This window comes from Peromyscus maniculatus, chromosome 2, assembly GCF_049852395.1.
Source record: "Peromyscus maniculatus bairdii isolate BWxNUB_F1_BW_parent chromosome 2, HU_Pman_BW_mat_3.1, whole genome shotgun sequence".
Lineage (NCBI taxonomy): Eukaryota > Metazoa > Chordata > Mammalia > Rodentia > Cricetidae > Peromyscus > Peromyscus maniculatus.
Window position 1 is genome coordinate 135,378,940 of NC_134853.1, and position 18,668 is coordinate 135,397,607.

Here is an 18,668-nt window from a genome sequence, read left to right on the forward strand (position 1 = left end):
TTTCAAGTGCAGGTACACTTCTTGCCACAGTGCATGTGTGGAGCTCAGAGTAAACTTTCAAGAATTGGTTCTCTCCTTCCTTTTCGTTAAGGCAGGGTCCCTCTTACTGTTTCTGCTGCACTTCATACTTCAAGCTAGACAGATGAGCTTCTGGTTGATTCTATTTCCACCTCTCACCTTGCCCACTGAAGTGCTAGAATTTACAGACATGTTTTTTTTTTTTTTTTTTTTTTTTTTTTTTTTTTTTTTTTTTGGTTTTTCGAGACAGGGTTTCTCTGTGTAGCTTTGCGCCTTTCCTGGAACTCGCTTGGTAGCCCAGGCTGGCCTCGAACTCACAGAGATCCGCCTGGCTCTGCCTCCCGAGTGCTGGGATTAAAGGCGTGCGCCACCACCGCCCGGCTTACAGACATGTTTTTTATACTAGCTCCAGGTATCTAACTGTGGTCACCAGGCTTGCACAATAAGCACCTACCTATACCCATTCAGCCATCTCACCAGCAGAGAATCTATTACCTTCTGTAAAGAAGACAGAATTCAAAAAGCATTGAGATCTAGAAGAAAATCAGACATGAATTACCACCTTCAAGAAGCAAATGTTCTAATGTGGAAGAAAAACAACAAATATCAAAAATATGACAATAATATCAACAGAAGATATAAAATCAACAAATGGCTCAGCAATTAAAAGCACTGGCTGCTCTTCCAAAGGACCCGGGTTCAAATCCCAGCACCCACATAGCAGCTCACAACCATCTGTAACTCCAGTTCCAGGGGATCCAACACCTTCACAGACATGAATGCAGACAAAACACCAATGCATAGAAAATAAAATTTGAAAAGAAAAGAAAACAAGGGAGTGACCATGAGAGTAATTTTGGAAAGGATATTTCAAAAAGGTTTCTTTAAGAAGCATTATCTCGCCAGGTGGTGGTGGCGGCGGCGGCGGCGGCGGCGGCGGCGGCGGCGGCGGCGGCGGCGGCGCACGCCTTTAATCCCAGCACTCGGGAGGCAGAGCCAGGCGGATCTCTGTGAGTTCGAGGCAAGCCTGGGCTACCAAGTGAGTTCCAGGAAAGGTGCAAAGCTACACAGAGAAACCCTGTCTCAAAAAACCAAAAACCAAAAACCAAAAAAAAAAAAAAAAAAAAAAAAAAAAAAAAAAGCATTATCTCAACAGGCATGAACAAAATGAGAAAAACAGCTATATACATTCATCTGAAAAAGGGAATGCATTCATCTGAAAAAGGGAATTCCAGGTACAGAAATCAAGTGAAAAACCACCAAGGCAGCTAGTGTGACTATAACTAGTTAACAAAAATGAAGAAATGAGACCAAGGAGGGCCAAGGGCCAGATTACAGAAAGTCTTATAGGACAAAGTCATCAGTACTTGATCTAAACTGTGATGGAAGAAACTGTAAGATTTTTTAGTAGAAAAGTGACAAGCTCTTAATTAAGGTTTTACAGAATGATGTGCTAAGTGCAAAATATCACAGAAGGAAGAGACCAATAAGAATAGAACTAGAGAGCCGGGCGGTGGTGGTGCATGCCTTTAATCCCAGCACTTGGGAGCCAGAGCCAGGCGGATCTCGGTGAGTTCGAGGCCAGCCTGGTCTCCAAACGAGTTCCAGGAAAGGCGCAAAGCTACACCGAGAAACCCTGTCTCGAAAAAAAAAAAAAAAAAAAAAAAAAAAAGAACATTTGCCGGGCGGTGGTGGCGCACGCCTTTAATCCCAGCACTCGGGAGGCAGAGCCAGGCGGATCTCTGTGAGTTCGAGGCCAGCCTGGGCTACCAAGTGAGTTCCAGGAAAGGCGCAAAGCTACACAGAGAAACCCTGTCTCGAAAAAAAAAAAAAAAAAACAAGAATAGAACTAGAGGGGTTGAGAGATGGTTCAGCAGTTAAGAGAACTGGTGGTCTCAGGTTCAATTCCCAGCACCCACAAGGCAGCTCACAAGCGCCTATAACTCTAATTCCAGGGAATCAGACACTCTTACAACAGGCATATATGCAGGCAAAACACCCATTCACATAAAAATAAAACACTGAAAAAAGAATAGAACTGAAAGATGAGTTAGGAGGCTTATCCTAACTAACATGAATGATAAGACAGGGTAAGATTCTATGTTCTTTTGAGGGAGTAGTTGGAGACAGGATCTCTCAGTGTAGCCTTGGCTGTCCTGGAACTCACTCTGTAGGCCAGGCTGGCTTCAAATTAAGAGATCCACCTGCCTCTATCTCGCAAGTGCTGGAATTAAAGATATACACCATCACCACCTGACTCTATAGTCTTACAGTATAGAGGAATGATGGAAACAAGGAGGGCAGTTTCCTCAATCTGAATGTAGTACCAAACAGACATGTGGAATAAAGGTTAAGAATAGAATCAAAGAGCCAACAGATTGGCCCCATGGGTAAAGGCATTTGTCATGTAGCCTAATGCCTAAGTTCCAGCTTCAGAATCCACATAGCAGGAGAGAATCAACTCCTTAAACTTGTCCTGTGACCTCCACATGTGTGCGAAGTACAAGCATACTCACACACATACATAAACACACAGTGTGGTGGTTTGGATGAAAAAGGACCCCATAGCTTCCTAGGGAGTGGCGCTATTGGGAAGTATGACCTAGGAGTAGGTGTGGCCTTGCTGAAAGAAGTGTGTCACTGGGGGCAGGCTTTGGGGTTTCAGAAGCCTAAGCCAGACCCAATGTCATTCTCCCTTTCTGCTGTCTACCCATCTGGATGTAGAACTCTCAGCTCCTCTCCAGCACCATGTCTGCCTGCATGCTTCTGTCTGTAACTATAATGGACTAAATCTCTGAACCTGTAAGCTAATCCCAATATTAAATGTTTTCCTTTATAAGAGTTGCCGTGGTTGGGGCTGGAGAGATAGCTCAGAAGTTAGAGCACTGGCTGTTCTTCCAGACATCCTGAGTTCAATTCCCAAAACACATAGTGGCTCACAACCATCTATAATGAGATCTGGTGCCCTCTTCTGTTGTGCAGGCAAATATGCAGACAGAACACTGTGTGTGTGTGTGTGTGTGTGTGTGTGTGTGTGTGTGTGTGTGTGTGTGTGTGTGTGTGTGCTTTATTAAAAAAAAAAAAAAAAAGAGAGAGAGTTGTAGTGGTCATGATGTTTCGTCACAGCAATAAAACCCTAACTAAGACACACAGATATACAATTAAAAAAAAGTATTATAAAAAGAAATCAAGGGGCTGGGGATTTAGCTCAGTGGTAGAGCGTTTGCCTAGCAAGCGCGAGGCCCTGGGTTCTATCCTCAGCTCTGTTAAAAAGAAAAAAAAAAGAAAAGAAATCAAACAGATCAAATCAGTACTTGTTAGGTTTAAGAAGGAGAATTGAGTCTAAGGCCATCTTCTATTCAATGAATCCCTGGCCTACCTAGGCTACACAGTGAGACCTTGCATCATCAACAAAAACAACAAAATTTATGGAAAGATGGCTCATCTGTTAAGAGTTCTTGTTACTCTTCCCAAGGAATGGAGTTCAATGTCCAAAAGGACAAACTCCACTGGCACCTGAACTCATGTGTATGTTCTCACACACAGACATACATAATAAAATTTTTTTTAAATCTATGACAGCTTCCAAGACTTGTTCTTAATAAATGAACAGAAGATGGTGGTGCTATTTGGTGACGTGAGAAAGTTTAGGGAAGACACAGACTGGTAAGTGAACATAAACCTAGTTTGAGCAAGCTAAAGAAATGGCTCAGTGATTAAGAGCACTGGCTGCTCTTGCAGAGGAATGGGGTTTGATTCCCAACACCTACATGGTGGCTCACAAACATCTGTAACTCCAGTTCCAGAAGACCTAATGCCCTCTTCTGACCTCTATGGGAACAGGGATGAAGATGCTGCACAAATATACACACACAGGCAAAGCACCCATACACACATAAAAATAAACTTAAAAAAAAAAAAAAAAAAAAAAGGGGAAAAATACCCTTTTTTGTTTTTGAAGACGGGGTTTCTCTGTGTAATAGCTTTGGCTGTCCCAGAACTTGCTCTGTAGACCAGGCTGGCCTCAAACTCACAGTGATCCATCTGCCTCTACCTCCCAAGTGATAGGATTAATGCATGCACCACTACCATCGGCCTTTTTTTTTTTTTAAGATCCTTCTTCCAGCAGCAGCAGCAGCGGCAGTGGCGGCGGCCCACACCTTTAATCACAGCACTCCAGAAGCGGAGACAGGCAGCTCAAGATAAGAGTTCAAGGCCAGCCTGGTCTGCAAAGGGAGTTCCACAACTGTTACACAAAAAAAATCCTATCTCAGAAAACCAAAAAAAAGAAAGAAAAGAAAAAGGGGGGTAGGGGAGTGGGAGTGAAAGAATGTGACAAATTAGCCAAGACTTTTTAAAAGTACCATATCTGTTAAATTGACAAGAATCATCAGTGAAAAAATATGAAGAAAATAATCACAAGAATAAATTTAACCAATTTTTTTTTAAAGACAGGTCTCACTACATAGCTCTGGCTGTCCTAGAATTGATTATACCTAGTAAAAATTTTAATTTAATTTATGTAAATTTATGAGGTACAATAGTTTTAATACATTTCTATAGTATGTAATGATGAAATTAAGGCAATTAACATTGTCATCACCCTAAACAATTATGGTGGGGGTTGTGGATTTAGCTCAGTGGAGGAGCAAGGCCCTGGGTTTGATCCTCAGCTCAAAAAACAAAAAAACAAACAAAAAAAAAAAAACTGTATCTTACTGCACAAAGAAAACTAGGTTTTTTTGGTTTGGTTTGGTTTTTCAGGACAGGGTGTTAGGATCCTGCTCTCACTCTTCCAGGTCTGGTGTCTTACATCATCAGGGGACCCAGGGCAACTAAGCACTGCCACACCCACCATATGGTCACACAATCCCCACCTTAAAAAAGCCTGATGCAGATGACCACCCTCCCACCCCCCACCCACATCCACCACCACCCTGTGCTTTCTCTCTGCTCCCTCCCCAGCCAGGCCTGGCTTCCCACATCCCCTCTTTCTTTCTAATAAAGCTCAAAAAGGTACCACTGGGTTCTGCTGTGGTCCGTGACTTTTCTGCTGACCAACCAGCGCCATTTAACCATCACTGGTGCCATGACTCGATAGGAAATTCTGCACACTCAGCAAGCCTAGCCGAGGACCTGCTACTGCCCAGCCACTGCCAGATCACTTTTCATTTTCCCAGCCGCTGGACCGGCTGCCACGGCTCCTGCTGCTGCATCTCCATCACACGTGCAATTGGTGAATCCCTTCCCGTGGCTCCGCAGCCTGACCTATATTCTTTGCGCCAGACCTGGGGGGTGGGGGTCGGTCTTTGGGCTGCACTGGCAAGGACACATTCTACTACCAGGTGGTCCACGTGCTGCATATGCTCCCAGGCATTACTCATACCATGAGGACCGTTTGGGTAACCTGTGCTGATTCATATAGATCCTCCTTGCCTCAGGGATGCTTGAGACAGGAGCCTAGGATCCCAGTTTGTTATTTTAATTTTTTATTTTTCTCTCTCTTGGCTGTAGCCATGGGACATAGGGGCGGATACCAGTAAATCTGAGGGCATAAGAACTTCGCGGGAAATGAAGAGAGTTACCTTATCCTCAAGCTTCCTACTGAAGCTCTGAACCTTTCTCCCTCCCCCTACAGTCCCCTGCCACGTGCAATCACTTCTGTCTATCTGACTTCTGCCTTCTGCCCTCTGGCAGTGGATGGGCTTCTGCTGCTGCCTCTCACCCTAACTCACCTTAACTCCTCCCACTTGTTCTCAAGCTGCCATGAGAGGCACAGACTAGGATGCATGCAAATACATTTACAGTCAGGACCCACATGGAGATCACAGTAATCAGGATGGCTCTTAAGCCAGAGATCAGTTTATATATAGCCTGCCTCCTGGTAGATCTTCCAAAAGCTGTCCTCAAGCCAGCAAACATCAAGGAAAAAAAATTCAAGACACGGAGGAGTAAAATCCGTCTCTTGTCCCTCAGACCTCCCTGACATGGGACTAAAACCTAAGCACCTGGAGAGCAAGGCTTCTGACCCCCCAGGCAAAAGTGTCATCTGTGGCATTCAAGGTGGACCAAAGAAGAGATAAAAAGCCTGAGAATAAAATTGCCAGGTACTGGCACATGCTGGCTCCCGAAAACTGTTGGGTCCCTGTTTTAAGTGAGGAAAAAGGCCACACGGACTAGTGAGTGCTCTGCCAGGCTATCAGTTGAGCCTTGTTGAAAGTGCCACCTAGAACAACAAGTCCACTGACTGCCCCCAGGCACCAAGATGGCATGGGAACACCAAGCCAGCAGACCTAGGCTTGGCCACGGGCTCGTTCACAGGAACCCAGAACGCGCGCAGCATGGAAACAATCTGTTTCTCTCCTTCTAGACACCAGAGCCACTAAGCCAGTCCTGGGAGTTTTGGGGGTCTCACCTCTCCTTGTTTCCCTATTGTCGGGCTTACCCCACTCCCCAGACTTAATGGCATGGTTACTTAATGAGAAAAGATTTTTCAGTTAAGATAGGAACTTTCACCGATGGTGGTAGTACACACCTTTAATCCCAGCACTCAGGAGGCAGAGGCAGGTGGATCTCTGTGAGTTCGAGGCCAGCCTGGGCTACAGAGTGAGTTCCAGGAAAAGTACCAAAGCTACACAGAGGGGAAAAAAAGAAAAAAGAAAAGAAAAAAAAAAAAAAAAGATAGGAGCTTTCATTTCATTGCTCCCTCCATGTGCCTCACTCCAGACCCACCCACCTGTGCTTCTCCTCCTCATGCACACAGACAGGGCCCTGATCTCTACCTTGTCCCTAATTCCAAAAAAATAAGTTCTCATGCACCACAAGTTTTTCTCTTCCCAATTCCCTGTTCTAACTCACTGCTCAGCTAATGGTACAGGACCACCACAGAACTGGAGTCCAGAGATCATCAAGGAAGAAACTAACAGCTAAAAGGTATTTACACCCTCAGACCCAAAAATGTCTGGACTCTATAAAAACAGACTTTAATCTGGGCTCTGCAAAAACAGACTTTAATATAACTATCTATTACTGTTAAATGCTCTCAACAATTGATCACCTATGTCTCCTGGATGCTAAACTAGTAAAGGAAACAGGTACCTTAAACAATCTGTCTCTGATAAAGCTTAAAAACATGTTCCAGGCTGGGCGTTGGTGGTGCACGCCTTTAATCCCAGCACTCAGGAGGCAGAGCCAGGCGGATCTCTGTGAGTTCGAGGCCAGCCTGGGCTACCAAGTGAGCTCCAGGAAATGCGCAAAACTACACAGAGAAACCCTGTCTCGAAAAACCAAAAAAAAACCATGTTCCAATCTCTTTGTCTCTCTCATTAACACTAATCAATACAAGCAGAGTACTAAACACTACCATGGTCATTAATTTTCTCATGGCTGCTTCTTAACATGTTCAAAATTCTTCCCAAGCTCCAGAAACCTGCTTAATGGCATCTGGACAGAGTGCCATTTTTACTATGTTAATCCCACCTATCCATGAGCATGGGAGATCTTTCCATTTTGTGATATCTTCTTCTCAATTGAGCTTCTTATTATGGATATTAACCCCTAAATCAGATAATCAACAAAAGCCTTTTCCCATTATATAAGTTGTCTCTTCAGGGTTTCCATTACTTTCAATTTTATATTAGCCATTTATCTATTTTTGCTCTTGTTGGCAGAGCTTTAGATCTTATCCAAAAATCCTTGCCTGGTGCAGTGTCGCTCGCACGTTTTTCTAGTAGTTTCAGGTTTTTTCATTTAACTCTTTAATACATTCTGAGTTGATTTTTATGTATGGAGTAAGGGGTAGGAAAAGGGTCTAGTTTGCTTCTGCATGTGCATATCTAGCCATTACAGCACAGAGATGATCCTTTCTTCAATGTATGTACTTAACATATTCATCAAAAATCAGTTAGCTGTACAACCAGGTGGTAGTGGCACATGCATTCAATCCCTGCACTTAGGAGGCAGAGGCAGGAGGATGTCTGAATTTGAGACCAGCCCAGTCTACATAGTGAGTTCCAGAACAGCCAGGGCTATACAGAGGAAACCCTATTATCTGGGGGGGGGGGGGGGGGGGGAGAGATTAGTTAGCTGTAGATGCCTGAATTTAAGCGCTAGATTCTCTATTCTAGTTTTCTGATTTATATGTCTATTTCTATGACAATACCATGACGTTTTGATCATAGCTTCCTAGAGTTTTTTAATTATTATTCTTTTAGATTTATTTTTCAGTTTATGTAATGAGTGTTTTTGCTTGCACACATGTATGTGTACCACGTGTGTTCAAATGTCTTGTGGAGGACAGAGAGGGCATCAGGTCCCCAGGAACTAGAGTTGTGAATGCTTGTGAGCCAACCTGTGAGTGTTGGGAATCAAACCAGGGTCCTCTACAAGAGTAAGCACTCTTAACCACCATCTTTTCAGCCTACTTTCTAGAATATTTTAAAGTCAAGTGTTATATAATGCCTCTAATTTTGCAAGAACAAAACTCTAAGGTTGGCCTTAGATAAGTAGGAACAGCAAAAGGAAGGCAAAGGATGTACTAAGTATGTATACAAGTTGATTGATTTGTAAATAAATTTTAAATTTATTATTAGGTTTTTGGGGTTTTTTGGTGGTTTGTTTTGGTTTGGTTTTTTTTGTTGTTGTTGTTGTTGTTGTCGTTTTGTTTTGGTATTTTGAGACAAGGTAGCTCTGGCTGTCCTGGAACTCTTTCTGTAGACTAGGCTGGTCTTGAAATCACAGAAAAATTTATATTGTTTTATGCAACAGAGAAAGCCATTGTTTTTGGTGGTGGTGGTAGTGTTATAAGGGTGGTGGTGTGGGATGTAATAGAAGGCAGTATGTTTTATCATGATTTCTGTGCCAGTGACTTTAAAACAAATTGCAAGTTGGTTCCAAGAAAGATAAATTAACAGAAATGAAATAACTTAAATTAACTGTTGTGGGATATTTATACACTGCGTGAAGGTGTATTGCTGTGACTGGTGGAATAAAAAGCTGAACAGCAAATAGCTAGGCAGAAGAGGATAGGTAAGATTTCCTGGGAGTGAAAGGAGGAGGAGGGATCTAGGCATGCAGATTACGCCAGCAAGATACTGAAGAAATTGGAAATACAGTACAAAATAGAGGTAACTGAGTCACATGAAAGAACATACATTAATAAAAGCAGGTTAATTTAAGTTGTAAGAGCTAGTGGGTCAAGCTTAAGCTAATAGTCCAGCTTTCATAATTAATATGTATATTGTTATTATTTGTGGGCTGGTGGTCATGACAAGAAAGTACTGCTACAATTGGCACCAAATGTCTAGCACACAAGTCTACCTAGGGCCTGAACAAGCTGGGGGTTGGGGGGACTTCCCAGTAGACTCCATGCTCACAGTGTCAAGAGGTGCAGCTCTTTTAAGAGGCCCTGCTACTGAGAACTTGATAGGGTTTTATGAGCAGCAGGCAGCGCACCACTCAGTGGCCGGAGACTAGATAGAAATGCCTACTGCAGCGTGGGCCAGATTTGATTGGGGGAAACCTCCTGAAAATCTTGACTACAGACATAAAGAAAAAAAAAAAAAAACAAGAAAAACTACAAGTCAAACTCTGAGACTGGATGAGACAAGAAAAAATCTTGCTGGCTACAGAGTCCTCATGACTTATTAATACATGTCATCCTTTCATATAACATGGATAGAAAATTTATATTATATTACAGTTTGGTTACACAGTCTAAATGGACTTAAAAAGTTGACAGATGCCTTTTACCTGCTCAAACATAAAGTAGAAAATCATCTATAGCTGACTTGTTCACACTGCATATTCCATACTTATGTTAACACAGATAAGTGTATTACCTTTAAAAGTTTATCCAGCGGCTAAACTCAGGAGGCAGAGCCAGGCGGATCTCTATGAGTTTGAGGCCAGTCTAGTCTACAGAGTGAGATCCACAACAGGCACCAAAACTACACAGAGAAACCCTGTCTTGGGTGGGGGGCGGGGGGCGGGAGTTTGTGTTTTTAGAACAAATGGACCACACACAAATGAAGACAAGTAGCCCAGGTGATCCAACCTCTCAGAATGTCTTTGTTGCAGTTTCCTCAAAATTCTGCATCCAGAACAACTTCAAAGCTACTAGCTGAGATGGTCCAGCCTCACAGAATACTTCAGCCAGGACATCAGATAAGCTCTACACTTTCCCACTACACAGAGACTAAACAAAAATATTACAGCTAGCTCTCCCAGGACTTGACTATTATCCCAATTTTCTCAGGGTCCCTAAAATATGTCATTGCCCCTAGATAGCAGGAAGCAGACAATGTCCACATTCCCAAGAGGTGGGCTGAGTAGTTTTTGGTCATTTGGTGGATTATGGATATTTATCATCATTTAGGGGATTGGTTACAAGTTTTTACTGGTCATGGTCAGGGAAGAAACAAAGCAAAGGAGATTAAATTCAAGGATCTCTTTCTGAAAAGAAAAAGGGAACACAGAAATGATAGGATAAAAGGGTACTGAATCTACTTTTAAACTAAAAAAGTAACTACTAGTCTCAAATATTTTGCACTGGTACCGATTTTTTATATATTGATACAAATTTAAGGCTACTTTTGTTATATTGTATATGTTTCTACTCTTGTTTAAGGTATTGTACCTATGCAGCTCATTTAAAAATGTCAAGTTTTAGTCCTTGAAAGCTATTTAGAAAAATAAAGAAATACATAGTTATTAAGTTAATAGTCATCTATAACAATCACATTTATAGTCATATTAGGTATGTTTTCGAGGTTAAACATTTATATTTTAGAAAGATAGGTGATCTTCAAACACTTCAAAGACCTACAGAATATGGCATTTAAAATGTTTTGTTAACATAGGGCTTTTCATGACAGTGAGATACACCTGCTCCTGGCAGCACCAATTTACTTCAAAAACAGGATGATGGGCATTCAAGAACCTCCATATAGAGTTTGCTTTCTATGTGGCAAAGCTACTGGGCAAGAAACTACCCTTGCCTCAACTGCTGACAGTATGCTGTCCAAATTGGACAAGCAGGACACAAAAAAAGGCAATGGCCGAACTTTGCCAAGACAAGGTAAGACAGTCCTTCAAAATTCCTGCTTCACAGAATGGTCTGTCAGATATTCTAGGCCTGTAGGCCGAAGATGAGTGTATCAACATTGCAGAGAAATCTTGGGTGACTGTCATTTCCATAGTTTTGGGAGTCATTTGCTCTGCACTTCCTTTTTATTCAGGTAATATTATATTCTTTTCAGGTCTCTGATGGGGTTGAAGACTAGACAGTTATAGTTTTACAGCTTTCCTTGTTACCCAATTCAGGAAAGAAACTTACATGTGATATGTAAAGTTTATAAGGTTGAGAAATACAAAAGCTCAAGTTGTTTATTTCAGAAGATTTTAAGGTCAAAAAGATATTTTTAGGGTGGTAATACAAGTTATGATAGAAAGTGGTTTAGATATAAAACTTTGGATTAAGATAAGATAGATTAATACAGCACTTTCTCCAAATTTGCCAAATACATATGGACTAGACATTGTAAATGTAATTCTTACCTGATAATTGTTCTTATTGTATATAGTTTTATTGTATTAGAATTTAGAACTTTCTTTTATATGTAGACCAAAAAGGAGAAAATGCTGTGGAACATTTGTGCGCTCTGTGAAGATGTACTACTGTGAGTGGTGTAATAAAAATCTGAATGGCCAGTAGCTAGGCAGGAAAGAACAGGCAGCAAATAGTCAGGCTTTTCTTTGGGCCACTAGCTCACAAAAAAAAGACACAGAAACTTCTATTAATGACAGCTCAGTCTTAGCTTAGGCTCATTTCTAACTAACATAAATTAACTCATTTCTATTAATTTACTTTGTCTCGTGGCTTTATTACCTCATCTCTGTAATGCCCACCCTGCTTGCTCTGTATCTCCTGGCGTCTCTACATTCTTCTCCCCAGTGTCCTCTCTGCCCGGAAATCCTGCCTAGCTATTGATTGTTCAGCTTTTTATTAAACCAATCAGAGTAACTCATCTTCACAGTGTACAAAAAGATTATTCCACAACAGCAGTATTTCCAGGGAGAGAAAGAAGAGGAGGAGGATTACGCCAGCAAGACGCCAGGGGACACTGAAGAGGTCAGACATTCAGTACAGATGTAGAGTAAGTAGAGGTAACCCAGCCACAAGGAAGAAGGTAGATTAATAAAAGCAGATTAATTTAAATTATAAGAGCTAGTGGGACAAGCTTAAGCTAATGGACAAGCTTTCATAATTATCAATAAGTCTATGTGTCATTATTTGAGGGCTGGTGGTCCTGACAAAAAAGTACTGGCACAGCACAAAAAGGGAGAACTAAAACACTGATTTTTTTTCTTCTTCATTCCATGCTTATTAAGCATCTACTATATAACTAGGAGTGGATAAAAGAATATATTACAAAACAAAGAATATGTATTTCACACTTAATCACTATGTGTTTTCCAACTCTCATTTTATTATCTGAGAACCTAATGTTCTACATTTTGGGCCAGAGACTTTTGAGAAATGGAATTTCAAGAGATTAATAGATATCTGAAACCCACCTAAGGATTCTCTAAAGATTCCACATGGAGGGGCTGGAGAGATGGCTCAGAGGTTAAGAGCACTGCTTGTTCTTCCTGAGTTCAATTCTCAGCAACCACATGGTGGCTCACAACCATATGTAATGAGATCTGGTGCCCTCTTCTGGCCTGCAGGGATATGTGCAGGCAGAACACTGTATACATAATAAATAAATAAATCTTTTAAAAAAAAATTCCACATGGAAAGAAAAAGATCTTCTGCTATGGTGATATTTTATTTGTGCTGAAATGTGATTTTATTTGTATGTTAATAAAGTTGCCTGAGGATCAACGCTAAGAGCAAGCAGAAGTCTGGTAGTGGTAGCACATGCCCTTAATCCAATCACATGGCAGGCAGAATCTCTGTGTGTTCAAGGACACAGCCAGCATGGGGACACACGCCTTTAATCTCAGTACCAACTATAGAGACCTGGCGGTCTGTATAGACAGGCAGTGACAAGAAAGTCATGTGGTTGGGTTTACAGCCAATGAGAAGGCAGAACAGAAAGGCAATAAAAAGACCGGACAGGAAGAAGGTCTCTCTCTCAAGGGAAGGACAGCAGCTAATGGTAAGATCAGGTGGTCTTAGCTCTTGGTTACTGCTCAATCTCTGGGCTTTTAACTCTTTATTTGGCTCTGTGTTTCTTATTTAATAAGACCCGTTTAGAATTACATCTACATTCTGCCTGTAAGCTTGAGTAGAATTTTAACAGAGAAGAGCTTTACAAACAATAACTACATGAAAATGCCTAACAATTAACAAGTGTTTACTGAATGCATATATATTTTAGTTAAAACTTAAGAGGTGGGCAAGTTCCAGACAGCCAGGGCTACACAGAAACCCTATCTTGAAAGACCAAAACAAAACAAACAAAAAACATACATACATACACACTGAGTCTTAGTTAAAACATTAAGCACAAAGCTGGCAATGCAGATCTAAGAAAGTCAGGCCTAAAGACTTGAATGACTCTACCAGGAGGTTCTATAACACAATCATGAATGAATGAAAGACTACAGACCTTTGTTCTACATCCAAGCACTTCCCATGTAAGAGCTTGCTACAGAATGGAGTGCAATAAAGAAAAAAGGTAGGAGCCAAGGACTGTTTTAAGAACAGGAAGAGAAAAACAAAAACAGGAGGGAGTCAAAGAAACAGCAATGGGATGAGTATGAGGGTAGAGCACATGGTCAACAGTAGCAAATAGTTCACATACCTTGAGAAGATAAAGATTAAGGAAAAACTATGAATTTAATTATATAAAAAAGTTCTCTGAGCCATTCACAGAATTCTCTTTGTAACTCTTTCACAATGAGACTTTTCACAAATATCCACACCCTATTTTAAGTTGCAAAATAAGTTTTAGTATGGCTACACTTATACAACAATGAAATTATACAAAATTATACAACAATGAAAAAGCAAAGTATTCCTATAGAACTAACACAGAAGAGATACACAGAAATTATTTCAATAAAATAATTCAGTACCAAAGAATACAAACTTCATGATTTTTATTTACATGAGGTATTAGCTAAAAAGCAATCTATGGTGCTAAGGGTGGGAAGTCTGGCTAACTTTGAAGAAAGGTAGTAAGTAAAAGAAGTAAGGGAACATTTTGGGGACGGGAAATGTTCTCCACCTTGATCTAAGTAGTGGACATATTAGTCTATAAAAATTCATAGGCTGAATGAACCTTAGATATTTGCACTAAACTAAGCCAAATCTCAATTTAAAAAGTAAGCCAAATCATGACCTTGAAGGCAGTTTGGGGAAAGCTTAAGTATACAAGACGAACCATAATATAAAGATTATATATACAAAGTGAAAGAAATTGAGACAGAATACAAACTCAAGAAGGTTGTTGGGCCGGCAGTGGTGGCACACGCCTTTAATCCCAGCACTCGGGAGGCAGAGCCAGGCGGATCTCTGTGAGTTCGAGGCCAGCCTGGACTACCAAGTGAGTCCCAGGAAAGGCGCAAAGCTACACAGAGAAACCCTGTCTCAAAAAACCAAAAAAAAAAAGGGTTGTTGGTAAGGCAACAAGATAAAGCATATTAGGAGAGAGGAAATAATACATTTCAAGAAAACTATAGGTTTTATTTTATTTGAGCTATAAGACAGAGAACATAACTAAGATCTTTAACAGACAAAAGGGTGTATCAAGGATTTAGCCTCAGAGAAGAGTAGACATTTCTTTCTCTGTGGTTGCTAAGGATGGGTGAATATAGAAATTATCTTTAAAAAGAGGTAAGAGCCTGGAGAGATGGTTCAGCAATTAAGAGTACTTGCTGCTTTTGGAAGGCACCTGGGTTAGGTTCTCTGCAGCCACCAGCAGCTCACAAATGTCTGTAACTCTAATTCCAAGAGATATGACACCCTCTTCTAAATTCCAAACTATGTGATGTACTAACATACATGCAAGCAGACACTCATATACGTAAAAAATTAAAACAAGGTGGGGGGGGGGGCCAAGATGGATCACTGGTTAATAGCACTAGCTGCTCTTTCTGAGATCCTGAGTTCAATTCACAGCAATCACACGTCAGCTCACAACCATGTACAGTGAAATCTGATGCCCTCTTCTGGCATAAAGGTGTACATGCAGATTAAGCACTCATACACATAAAATAATAAATCTTTACAAACAAATAAAACAAAAAAATGTTTTTTCAAGACAGAGTTTCTCTGTGTATCCCTGGCTGTCCTGGGATTCTCTCTGTGTAGTACAGGCTAGCCTCAAAGTCTGAGATCTAACTGCCTCTGCCTCCCAAGTGCTGAGATCCCAACACCACACAGCTAACAAAATCTTTTTTTATATATAATTTTTTTGTTTTGTTTTGTTTGTTTGTTTTTCAAGAGACAGAGTTTCTCTGTGTAGTTTTGGAGCTAGTCCTGGATCTCTCACTCTTTAGACCAGGGTAGCCTCAAATTCACAGAGATCCGCCTGGCTCTGTTTCCCAAGTGCTGGGATTAAAGGCGTGCGCCACCACTGCCCAATTTTTTTTTTTTTTTTTTTTTTTTTTTGGCAAAATCTTTTTTAAAGGGGGGAATTGGGCTGGAGATATGGCTCAGCTTCTGGCTGCTCTTACAGAGGACCTGGATTTAATTCCCAGCACCCACATGGCAGCTCACAACTGTCTGTAGCTCCAATTTCAGGTAATCTGACATCTTCACACAAAAATAAATGAAGAAAAAATGCCTATGCACATAAAACTAAAAATAAATCATTAAAATTTATTAAAAAATTAAAAATGGGGGCTGAAGAGATGGCTCAATGGTTAAGGGCACTATCTGCTCATCCAGAGGACCCAGGTTCAATCCCCAGCACCCACATGGCAGCGATCTGACACTCTCACACAGATTTACATGCAGGCACATAAAATAAAAAATTTTTTTAAAAAGAGGGGGAGATCAAGTAGCCTTGGGCATGTCACTGAAGCATACAATAAGATCAACTGCATCAGGTAAACTAAGTCAGAAGAGGAAACACATTTCAAAAGTTTTGAATAGGTACTAGAAGTCAGCAATCTAGAAGTCCTGGCAAAGCTCTAAGACTCAGAGAATAAAAAGCAGGGAAACAAAGAGGAGGCGGTTAAAAACCATAGGCTAACATAGTATAACAAAGTATATAATGATGCCGAAGGTAGCTTATTTTATATGAGGGGCAAGAGACAGGAGCCCTGGGACTCCAGAGACTCAAGGATGGGGTCTCAACTGGGGTCTGAAGCAGAGGTGTACAAAAGCAATGCTGCCCCTGGAGTTCATTACTACAGAACACTTTTCTACAAATCCACCAAAATCAGGGATCCTCCACTGTCCCTTCTTGCCAATCTCCTTTCGCTGAACTTCTACCGCAGTGAGTGGCAGTTTATCCTTTCTGATAAACTTTGCTGACCTTTATTCCCTACTCATAAATACACCTACTGTTGTCTAGTAAAGTATATAAACACATCCAGTCCATTCGGAAATCTCACGAGTACTTTTACATTTCTATCTATTTTCCCATGAAGGGTAAACTAGAAGGCAGAGCCTTCAGCTACGGGTTCTCTGTCCACAGCACCGGCCTTGAGACTGCACACATGCAGCTATTTTTTTTAAAGTGGTTTGTCGTTAAGGAGATGGCTACTGAGGAGAATGTTAACGATTCTGAATACTTGCCTATAAAAGTATAATGATCACCAAATCAAAATGCTAAGGAATGCCCCGTTTTTGTAAGTGTGGGGACAAACTCTTAAGAAACAGTCAACATTATCAAGCTGGCATTCCTCCCTGAAACTATTCACTCCTCTAGATAACTCGATTTAATAAGCCTCCTCTTTGCTGCTCATTCACCCTGTCTACATTCCAGCACCCCTTCTCTCCATCCAGACCCGAGACTACAAATGCCCCCCAAGAACCATTTTATTCATTCCTCCAACCCGCCCTTCCCCAAGTCCACTTGCAACCCCGGGCCCCCCACCTTCATTTCCCCACTCCCCTTTCCTCAGCCTCCTCAGACCTCCCACTCCTCCCAACCGACTCAGTCCCCACCCCGCACCGCCGCAGCCCTCCCGCGAGGTCCCCTCCCCCACGGCGCCCACCCTCGCCCGCCGACCCCAGCCCGCCTCACCTGCTCCCTGCCGTCGGGCCCCGCGGGCCCGCTCCGCTCCTCCAGTCGCTGCCTCCCGGGCGGCGCTCGCCGGCGCGGGGGCAAAGGCTGCGGCTGGGGCAACTCGGCCGCCCGCGGAGCCGCATCCTCCCGGCCGGCGGGCGGCGGCTGCGGCCGCTCGCGGCAGCGACTCCGCTTCATCTCCGCGTCTGGGCCCCGCGGGCGTCAGCACCGCGACTGCGCCGGCCTGCCTCGGCCCCGGGCCGCAGCGCTGCCGCGGCAAGCCCGGTCCACAGCCACCATGGCCCGGCGGGCGCTCGAAGCCACCCGCACCCGGCCCGCGGCGTCTCCGCGCTTCCTGTGGGCTCAGGCGCCGAGACCTTCCCGGCGCGCCTCACGGAGGCAGCATAGCCACCGCCGCGCCCTCCACGCCCGGCACACGCTCGGCCGGCCACCCGCCGCCGCCGCTGCGGGCTCCGCAGCCAGCCGCCGGCCCGCCAGCCCGCCGGCCCGCCCCGCCCCTCGCGCGCGCGCGCGCGCAAGCACGGCCAGCCCGCCTGCCGCCCCCGGCGCGCGGCCTGCCGCGCACGCGCTGGCGAACGGTCACGAAGACCCGCCCGCGGCCGCGCGGGCTGAAGCGGAAGGGGGCGGGGCTCCTCCCGGTGCGTCCGCGGCGGCTGCGGGAAGCCCATTGATTCTGATTCCATTCATCCCTTTGGTCAAGTGCCTGCGGAACCGAGCGCTGTCCAGGCTGGGGAGTCTGAAAATGACTTCCAACGGGAGGGGCGAGACCAACGCACTGTGTACCCTGAGGTGCTCGCCTGCTTCGCACCTCGCTCTGCACAGACAAGTTGGCTCATCCTCATGATACAGATAAAGAGACTGGGATGGAGCCCGGCCACCGGCATATCAACAGTCACGTTCGAGAGAACTCCAAGGCTCGTCCCTCTGTCCTGTTTACACTGTCTTTGACCCTTCCACACAGTGTATAACGACGTCCTGTAAAAGCAGTGTTGTATTCCTTCGTGCTGCAGGGACTAAAAAGGCTTCCGGAAGATATGGGCTTCCCGCTGACAATGAAGTCATCTTGTTGCCACGGTCCAGCCCGCTGCGGCCTGGGCAGCCTGACCTGCCCCTTCCAATGACTCATCTGCTTAACAACACGTGGCAGACAGCTCAGCCATGCCTGGCCTCCTTCTGGCTTCAGCTGGTCTGCCACAACGCTGTTTTTCCTCTTTGACCTAACCAGAGCTCATTCCCAGAAGCCTTTCCTGCCTGTTTCATCCATTTGTCATCGGCCTCCTCCCTGACTCCTTTCTGAGTAGTAATAATGGATAGCACAATGGCGCTTAGTGGATTCCAGACACTACATTCAATTAATATACACAAGAAGAGGTCAGTAGTTTTCATTTTACAGTTGGGAGAACAGGCTGAGTTATAGTGCAAAGAGGACTCAAACCTAGG

General features: G+C 43.4%; 1 protein-coding gene across 14 annotated transcripts in view; it reads right to left on the bottom strand.

Annotated features, from left to right (window-relative positions):
* The window catches only part of Mast2 (microtubule associated serine/threonine kinase 2), a 173,615-nt gene extending 156,083 nt beyond the window's left edge, over positions 1-17,532 (bottom strand). For 4 of the 14 annotated variants that reach the window (XM_076564841.1, XM_042271654.2, XM_076564847.1 and 1 more), the window contains exon 1: positions 17,226-17,531. In XM_076564841.1, coding sequence (XP_076420956.1) covers positions 17,226-17,405 — 180 coding nt within the window. In that variant the 5' untranslated portion in view covers positions 17,406-17,531. Of the gene's footprint in view, positions 1-17,225 lie in introns of all 14 variants that reach the window. The other 10 variants (XM_076564845.1, XM_076564844.1, XM_076564843.1 and 7 more) reach the window with 7 other exon arrangements.
* Positions 17,533-18,668: the final 1,136 nt, after the last annotated feature.